This window comes from Gallinula chloropus, assembly GCF_964237585.1.
Source record: "Gallinula chloropus genome assembly, chromosome: 1".
Taxonomy (NCBI): domain Eukaryota; kingdom Metazoa; phylum Chordata; class Aves; order Gruiformes; family Rallidae; genus Gallinula; species Gallinula chloropus.
In genome coordinates this window covers 68,094,866-68,104,508 of record NC_140085.1, presented here as the reverse complement: position 1 = coordinate 68,104,508, position 9,643 = coordinate 68,094,866, and the positions used below count along the sequence as shown (strand labels likewise).

The 9,643-nt window shown below is 39.4% G+C and overlaps 1 protein-coding gene across 1 annotated transcript; it reads right to left on the bottom strand.

Annotated features, from left to right (window-relative positions):
* Positions 1–430: 430 nt before the first annotated feature.
* Positions 431–1,204, bottom strand: NTF3 (neurotrophin 3; the record flags this gene model as incomplete). Its single annotated transcript, XM_084260094.1, has 1 exon — positions 431–1,204. One exon carries the CDS (start codon positions 1,202–1,204, stop codon positions 431–433), a length of 774 nt encoding a protein of 257 aa, XP_084116220.1.
* Between the last annotated feature and the right edge of the window lie 8,439 nt (positions 1,205–9,643).

Here is a 9,643-nt window from a genome sequence, read left to right as displayed (position 1 = left end):
CACATTTTGGTCCATTTTGTTTGGCGGTGAGGAGTCCAATTGAATGTGAACGTATAGGCTGAGGAATATAAATATGTACACAACTCTTTGACATTGATCTGATTTTTAACAAGTTTACTAAATGACAGTCACTGGCTTGACAATACTGAATGAAAAATACTGATTTTTACACAGATTTTACAGTAAGGTTATGGTATGCTGCCAACAAGCAGTGTCACAAACAGTCTAAAAAAAAAACCTGGAGTTGCCCACAGCAGAGGCACACACCCTTTGCTCTTGTTTACTGAGAGAGAAAGCTTATATACTGTAGATTTGCTGAAGTTTAATAAATAAGGTCAACTTATAATATATAAAACAATATAAACATTTATATGCTACATGCATATCATATAATTTAAAGTAATAATTTATATAGCAAAGAGATGCAGATTTATGTTCTTCCTATTTTCCTTGACAATGCACACACGCAGGAGGTGTCTATTCTTATCCATCTCCAGCCTACCAGTTTATTGTTTTCTGAAGTTAGTGCTCTAACATAAGTTTGGGATGTCTTGCATTGGGAGTTCCAGTGCTTGTCATCGATGCCGCGGCAGCCGTTTTTTACAGGCTTGGCTTCTTTACACCTCGTTTCATAAAAGTATTGCTTAACTGGAGAGTTGCCTGTTTTAATTTCTCCCAGCACAGTTACCTGGTGTCCTCTAATGTCGATTGCAGAGGATTTGTCCGTGACCCATAAACTTTCACTGTCACAAACGGAATATTCCCCTCGGTGGCTCTTGTGCTCCGCATACCTTTTCTGCCGGGAGGTTCTGTTCACCACCACCGAGTTTCCAACATAATCCTCCATGAGGTACAGAGGTGGCGGTTCCAGTGGCGTGTTGTCACTCAGGAGGACTCGGGGAGAATTGTAGCGTCTCTGCTGCCTTAAGAGGTCTGTATCCATTGAGATAACTGGCTGGAAGTCTGATTTCACATTTTCATCTCCATCCATGTCTTGCTGAGTGTCTGCTTTCTGCACTGTGTTTTGATAGTTTTCCTTAATATCTACCATCTGTTTAGAAAGCTTGTTTTTCAAAATGTCTGCCTGAATGAGTTTAATAATAAGAGAATTTATTGAATCTTCTGGCAAACTCCTTTGATCCATGTTGGTAGACTGGATGCCACGAAGATAAGTGAGAAATATCACATAAAACAAGATGGACATCACCTTGTTCACCTGTAAGATCTGCAAAGAAACAGAAAGGCAACAAAAATAATTAAATAGGAAAGTTTAATAAATACTGTAAACATGCAAATTCAGATGTTTTTAACATATTTTACATCTTCTGCACATTACTGATACAAACAGGTTATATGCTTATTACAAGATAATTTATCATTATAGTTTATAATGAATGCAAAAATTTTCCGACTTTTTAGTTTTCATTATGTCATATATATTTCATGCACTTTTCAGGATGATCTCACTTTTCCTCTTTCCATGCATAGTGGAGTTATGTCCTCTTTCTACAGAGGTAGGTAGCTACTCTTGGGATAGTGTGCCTAGGCCTCAGCAATAGAGAGAGGCTGAGTTAATTTCACAGAGTCTATTCTAGAGAGTGGTTTAGCTTCCAAATTGCAAGAGCATGCAGAGTAGCAGATCATCTAATGATATAAAATTAAGAAGCTCTGACTTTGCTAAGTGTTGTGAATTTTTGTGTGTTACTGTGTCACATATCCCTCAAATTACTATTCACCAAATGGCATGTGTTTGACTTTAAGAGCATTATCATATACTGGGAAATAAACACTGTGTTTCAATAGGTATTCTTTCTCTCTGGTGCTAGAAGAAAAAAATATTCTTGAAGGAAAAGGACACAGTCAAGCAGTAAAGTGCGGTTTCTTACATTTTGAACTTCATAAATATCCACAGGACATTTTTTACTGGTGGCTTTCAGTGTTGGGATTTTTTTGTTTGGTTGGTTTGTTTGTTTTTTTTTGTTTTTAATTAAGTTCCTTTGTTACATTTATGTGAAGTGAAGCAAAACCAATTGTATTTATAAATATTCAAGGACAGTTGGAGGACCTCCTCCTGAAAAAGTGAAGACACTTCTTCCAAAAGATCACAACGAATTCAAGATAAATATTTTGAGAACTGGACATAAAAGTGTGCTTCTTCTCTGTACCGTACTTTGCCATGAACTGCCCTATATAGATTTTTATACTGTCCTTGTAATTCTATCTTTGGAGAATCTTCCAGAAGTTACTTTGTTATTTCTGGCTAAACCTTACTTTCATCCTGATTGTGTAGATGAGAACTGAGCATACATCTAAGGAGTTGATATTTTTTTTCTTTGTGGATACCTGTATATTTCGCATTGTATGGGGCCTTGAACAGCCAGGTCTAGTGAGAGGTGCCCCTGCCCATGGCATGGGGGTTGCAACTCAATGATCCTAAAGGTCCCTTCCAGCCCCAACCATCCTATGATTCTATGATTTGCACTTATATATAAATTAAATTCTTTTTCAATGTAAAACATTAAATCATGGAAGCAAACCATCACTTCAAAACACACCTATTTTAATGAAACTGTTGGTCAAGTAGTGTATTGTAGGAGAAAATATTAAAGTCATGTTAGAGCACTCTCATCCCATGTGGGAAGCCCTGCTTCAAATGACTCAGAACAGCTTTGGACTTGATTCTCATGCTCTACAAACATGCCCACTACATATCAGACCACTAGCACTCTGGAATGAAGGCATGGAGTTACAGAATACAGAACAGTGTTGAATGAAGTTGGAAGGATCCTCAGGAGATGATCTAGTCCAATCCCATTGCTCAAAGTAGGGTCACCTAGAGCAGCTTGCCCAGTCAGGTTTTCAGTATCTCCATGGATGGAGACAACCTCTCTCAGTGTTTGACCATCCTCACAACAAAAAACAATGGAAAACCAAAAAACCTCACTCATGTTTCAGGATTATTTCCTGTATCTCAGTTTATACCCATTGCCTCTTGTCCTTTCTTGAGACAACCCTGGGAAGACCCTGGCTCTATTTCTCTCTTTTTTTTTAACCCCTACCATCAGGTATTTCTACACTTTGATAAGACCCTCCTGAGCCATCTCTTCTCCAGGCTGAGAAGCCTCAGCCTCTCTTCATATGACAGATGCCCCAGTCCCTTAATCGTCTTCATGGATTTGCTCCTGCATGTCCATGTGTTTCCTATACTGGGGAGCCCAGAAGTGGACATAGCACACGAGATGTGGCCTCACAAGTGCTGAGTTGAGGATCCCCTCCCTCAACCTCTTGGTGACATTCTGAGTACTTTGTGTTTTTCCCAGAAGAAATTACAAAGAAATCAAACCTCTTAAAGAGAATTTTTCCCAGTTGTTCCAGTCACCATTTTGTGTTTAAGAAGGCAAACTATTTTCTATTTAAGGCAAAGAAACAAAGAAAAAACGTTTTACTGGAGAATCATCTATCCACTTTAAGCAAAACTACTTTCAGCGACAGTGAGTCCCCACTTCATAGTTTGGAACTGCAGCAAAATCAGAGCTACCCTCTGTGGATGTGTGATCTGCCCTTTTATGGACAAGAAATGTGTTTTCTCCATTCTCAGTTTGTCACAGTATGAGTTCACCTAAATCTAGACTGTTGCTTGCAGCAATGTTATGCTTTGGAAAAAAAAAGAAATCTAAGATTTTCAGTTACCATACAATTACTCTCATACCTAAACAAACATTAACTTAATGTAGAGATCTCAGAGCTTAGACCGTGCTGCATAACAAGACCTCTTCGTGTGCAATTTGGTGTTCCCTCAGTAAATTATGTGCTTTGAAAAACAGCAAAAATGTTATAAAACAGATGTCATTCAGCAGATTTCTTACAACACGCAGAAGGGCTAGCCCAAACGCAGTATGACACACAGTCCATAGGATGGTGAGCAAAGCTCTGACAATGCTCAGCTCAAAAGCCGAAAGCATTATTCATGCCAACGTGCAGTTGCATGTAATCACTGGTCTGCTTAGTTTCAAAACTAAGTGGCACTAGCAAAATACACAAGTTGGAGCAGGTGATGAGGTGGGAAAAGTAGGACTGGAGTTCCTGCAGACTCTCTTTAATGTCATGCCGCACACAAAAATGAACTGCTCTCTCAGAAGGAGAGTAGTTCAAATAAATTATTTTTCTCATCCATGGAGGAACCCCATTAGTGGAAAAAAATGTTCTGAACCTAACATAAAACATCATGTGGATTTGGTCGGGACAGTGCTAAACTACTCTGAAATTTTACTTGTAGTTTGATTTGTACTTGGCAAATTGTTTCCTGCAAAATTAAGAATGTTTCAGAACTCATATGTGTGATTTCAGTAAGCTCCTTCAAGGCAGTTCACCTAAAAAGTTGATAAGTAGCATGTTTGGAAATTCCAGTCCATGATGAACATGTCAAGGCTGCCGATGAACTGCAGCACCTCAGAATATGCCTAAGGCATTAGTCTAGTTAGGAGAAATGGACGTCACTGGGAAATTGCAGCTGGTTTATGGCCTGTCGAGTATTAAAAACCCTAAAAGTGTGTTGCTTTGGACAGCTGGGTAATAGGGCTTTTCATAAATGTCTCTGTGTCCAAAATGGAACTTCGTCTAAATTTAGGATAACTTGAAATTCGTACAAATTGTATTATTTATTCATTTTTTTGTTTGGTTGGTTGGGTTTTTGTTCATTTTTCATTACAGAGGAGATACAAATGTAAAACATCAAAAAATTTTTGTTTTCATATTTTCAAATCATGTTTCTGGACATACTTAGACAACGTAATTCACAAAACAGAAAAAGTGTGTACTCAGTATATCAACTGAGTATATAGTAAGTAAGTTATCTGTAGAGATTTGCATTCAGAGAAAAGAGTTCAACAGAAGTGGCCTGTCTAAAAAAGACTGACATAACTTCTAGGCTCCTAGGGCACAGGCTTCTGTGGACTTTATGAGAAGCTACGCCAACACCAGTAGCAGTAGCTCCTTCTTCAGCCTTTTGGAGAACAGCATAAAAATCCCCCAAGAATTTAGTCCTTCACATGAACTTTTCTGTTCTCTCATGAAAAATTCTTAAAATGAAAATTATTCTTTTCAGGTAGAAAACCTGATTTTGTTCAATCTAAACTTTTTCCAGCTAGCTGCATATTGTGAGGCTTGTGGGGCTTTTATTCTTCAAAGTTCTTGAAACCTTCCATGTGTAAATCCCTGAGAAGATTAATTTTAAGCTGTCTTTGTGGACCGCTTACAATCAAGTGAGTGTGATGAGCGGTCCTAGAAATTGACACAATGCTGTTTACACTCTTGCAGGAAGTACAGATCAGATTGCCATAGTTGGGGGCCCGGGTCTGGGTGCCAAACAAGCATAGGCAAGCATTTCACAGTGAGCTCAAAGAGCACAGCCCCAGCAGCATGCCCCATAGTCCAGTATCAGCTCAAGTAATGTTATTAGGGACGAATAGGCCATAATCGATGCCTGCTTCCACTTCCTTCCTGCCTGATACCTGACTGTGCTAGAGCATTAATGGCAGTTCCTGAGCTCAGTTTCTGTTTCCACAAGCTGTCAAGTCAGCAGTGAAACACAGCCTAGTCAACAGAAAAGTGTATAATAGCACATGACTTAAATGGGTCTTCAATGTATATTGGATGTATCACATGCATCCATTTGAACCAGGACAATCAGCTTACTGTGCAGGACCTACTGCATACCTGTTCTAGAAGCCATGTAGTAGCAGATCAGTTTAGATAGCATGAATCCAGAAGAACTGATCCACATCAATGGATTCTCACGAAAAGATATCTTACCTTGACCTACCTACTTGCGGCAAACAGCACTTGACTGGGGACTCAGTGGCAGGCATCATGCAATTCCTTTTCTATTCCATATATTGGGAATGCCAACACATTCCAGAAAGCTGTTTTCCCTGATCTGCTGGGAAACTTTGGGCCACCTCTGCTTTTGTGCTGTGCTATTCTGTGTGCCCTTCTAGATGTTGGGACGCACCTTTGATGCTCTGAGGTCTTGCTAGAGATAATTAAAAAGGGTGCAGAGGGAACATGGCTCTCAAATCAGCCTTGAAATGTGCTTAGAAACACTCTGCTATGTGCAATTTGGAAAAGCACTGGACATTGAGGCGGGAAGGCATATTAGTCCCCTTGAGCAGATCCTTTTGTATTGTGCTAGTGCTCCCTTACTTAGCAATACTACCCCAGCTTTCAAAAGTGATTGCAAACATGGCAACAGAAGCAAAGAAGAACAAGGAGTGGAAATAAGGGACAAGTAGACATTATGAATAACCCAGAGGGGTTTTGGGAGCACACATCACAGCATGGCAGGTAATGTAGAGCCAGCTCTTTATTTGCACAAACCAAGTCTGATTTTGAGATTGTTGACATTTGTGGCACTGAGGATAAAAATGAACAACATAGAAAGGAAAAACTAATGCATTGCAAAGTTTTTCAATCTTTCAACTGTAGCTTAGTGCTTAGTTTTACTCTAATGGTTTGTATAACTGCCTATCACTGTGGTGTTACTAGGGTATTAATTCTGTCTAATATAGGTATCTCAGGGAAGGCCTAAATTTAGGAGAAGTAAATAAGCACACCTCTTGCTTCCATCAACAAATTAAATCCCCAACAGACTCCAGCAAATTGTTTTCTGCTATTTTCAGACTCATCACTTTACACAGTCTTGGAAAGCTTTCATTAGATTTTTTTTTTTTCGTTTGTGGTGATTTAAACAAATTTCTTTAAAAAAATCTGATTGCTTTATTTGGATCAGTCTCTGAACAATCCACACAGCTGAAGACCAAAGTGTCATTGAATATGTTCTGTGAAAATAATGAAATTCAAGTGCTGGGAGGTGCTGCCTAGGTATTTAAATATAAGTCATTGCTAAAAGGAGCTGGAATAGAAGGAAAAGTGACTGGCGAATTTTACTTTCAGTGTTGTAATACCCGACATGATTTATGTGAGTCAGCTTGAAGTATTTGGCACTTTCTGAAATATTTAAGAGCAGCTTTTGTTCTTCAGACTGAACAACTAATGATCATTTGTGGTGGCTGACAGCTTATTCAGGCTTTTGCCAAAGACGACAGTGTAATTATTCTCATTGCTTGCTAAGCGCTGTTTTCACAGCAGAATGCCCTGTTGATTCCCTCAGCCTAATAACTAGGTATGGAAGACATGTAGTCCTTCTCCTCTGTGCTTGGGGGTACAGTGAAAAGGTACAGAACAAGAAAAGTATCACTGTATTCTGTGTATGCAGACAGATGGGAGCACAAAATAATTACATACGAAAATTTGCACTGTATTTCAGAATACTAAAGAGCTATTTATACAATATGTGCCTGTATAAGAATTTGTTAAGGTAGATTGATGTGGAGTGCTGAATGCCCCTAGAGATGTTATGACCCTCCTGAACATTTCCATTTCTCAAGACACGGAAATTTCAACACATACAGACTGAAGCTAAAGCTTTCACTAGAGCCAGACCCGCTAAGAAGCTGAAGAATTCAGAGACAAAATCAAGTGGGACTGAGTTACGGCAGCTCTAAGTGTTAACCCTCCCATCCTCGGGGCCAACCAAACCGTAAGTTACAGCTATGCAATTTGAAACTCATGCATTCCTCTTGCAGATGGGCTGGGGAGTGTGGCTACACATTGTATCTGAGGATGAGGGCACCAAAGTTTCTTAAGTGTCTGCAGCAGGTCACTTGCTTTTAATAATGCATTACTCAAGGACATTTTCGAAAAAGAAGACACATCTCAGCCCTGAGCCCCAGTAGCTTCCAATGAACAGTATATACCTAATCTCTTATGGAAATGGATGGAGTTCAGTCTGCTACGTCATTGGCATTTCCTTTTCCTTTGTAAATGACGGGCTGAGCAAAGCACAGAAAGACAGCTGTTCACCCAAGTATGAAAAACTCAGCTGCACTTCTAACTGAACTCCATTACTGTTTATGATTACAGTTGTGACCATGAACCTACTAGTCATTGAGCACAGCTTTCCCAACTGGTGACATCTTTCTGAGGGACAGTTTTGTGTTACTACATCTGCGGCAAGGAGCGATCTGTTTTCTGAACAGTTATATGCCCTGTGTAGAACTGCAGCAATGTCCACTCATTTTAGTCACAGCTGATTTCAACATCATGTGTGTCTACATTTGATTTTTCCACAAATACATCTTTTTGGAGATCAAAATGTGATTGTCTTCCATATACCTGCCCAATTCCAAGAGAAAGGTCAGGAGCAGTTCCTCAGTGCTTACCTCACTACTTGGAACCACGGCTGTATCTCACACCTTGTGCAAAGTTAATTCTGTTAGGTTTTGGCCCCACACCTTCCTCCCCCGCCACCAACATCGACTGGAGTTCAGGGCACTCAAGATCCTCCTAGAGACATTTTACACTCCCCAGCATCCCCCAGCAATCCCAATGAGGGATTCGACTATTAATAATGTCCAGTGCAACATCAATTGCACTAGCTATATCCCCAAGTCCATAATCAACTATAGAAGTAGGCAGACTTTCCTCAGTCTCTGCTAGGTCTTTTTTTCTACTTTTATACCTTTCCTGACTGATGTTTTTGTGACATGATATTTACACCTGTCGGTCTCTCCAGGGACTGCTATAGTTTAATTTTGCATTAACCATTTGACTAATTAATTGGTGTGTTGAGAAGGTCAGGACAATGATTTGTGAGGCTAGGACCCTGGTTGCTCTGATTTTTTGGAAGAGTTTGCTCAAGTCAAAACCTGTACATTACTTTCAACATCTGTGAAGTAAGGAACTCTATGGAATGGTGCCGGGCTTTTGTTACCCTAGATATATACCTTGACATCCTCTTGTTTGTCCCTCAAAGAGCTGCTTCTTGCTGCCCTAAGAGAGCAGAAGTAAAGATTTCGTTTCCTCTCTACAGACGCCCTGACAGCACTGCAGGGCAATGACCTGCATGCTGCATGGGAGATGCCTGTCTGTTTTGAGAGTAACAAGGCATCTTAAAAAATATATTTCCATAAATGTTCTCAGTGTAAATCATCCTGGGTTTTTTTTACCATCCTTATGTCACTGATATTTGAGCATTCCACAAGCATCTATTTTGTTAATACTAATGATTGTTCCCATTTTAAAAGCACAGACTGGTATGCACAGCAGTCGGATGATGTTTGCAAGCTCATACAGGTGTTCTGCTGCAAGTTGGGCAACAGGCCCTGTGTTTTCATGTTGCACTGTCTGCATCAGGAAAGTCTATCTGTAATTCTGTCTGGAAGTTTGATCAATGACAAACATGAAATGCAAGGAAATAAAAACAGTGCCATCTGAGATGAGCAGTCAGCCGCATCTTATTCATGAAAAAGAGTTAAAGCCGTAGTTTGATAAACAATTCCCACAAAAGCTGAAGTACTTCTACATGTTATTTACTGTGTATTTCTGAAAACTGTCCAAAGTAACAAGAAATCTAGTGGTCATATTCTTAGCTAAATCAAAAAAAATTCCAATGGCTTGACTAGACCTGTGCTTAGTTTTAAAAAACCAGAAGATTTGCCCAGAGTTTTGCATTTTCTTTTTCTTTTTTTCTCTTTTTTTCCTTTTTTTTCTTTCTTTTTCTTTTTTTTTTTTTTTTTGAGAAGCC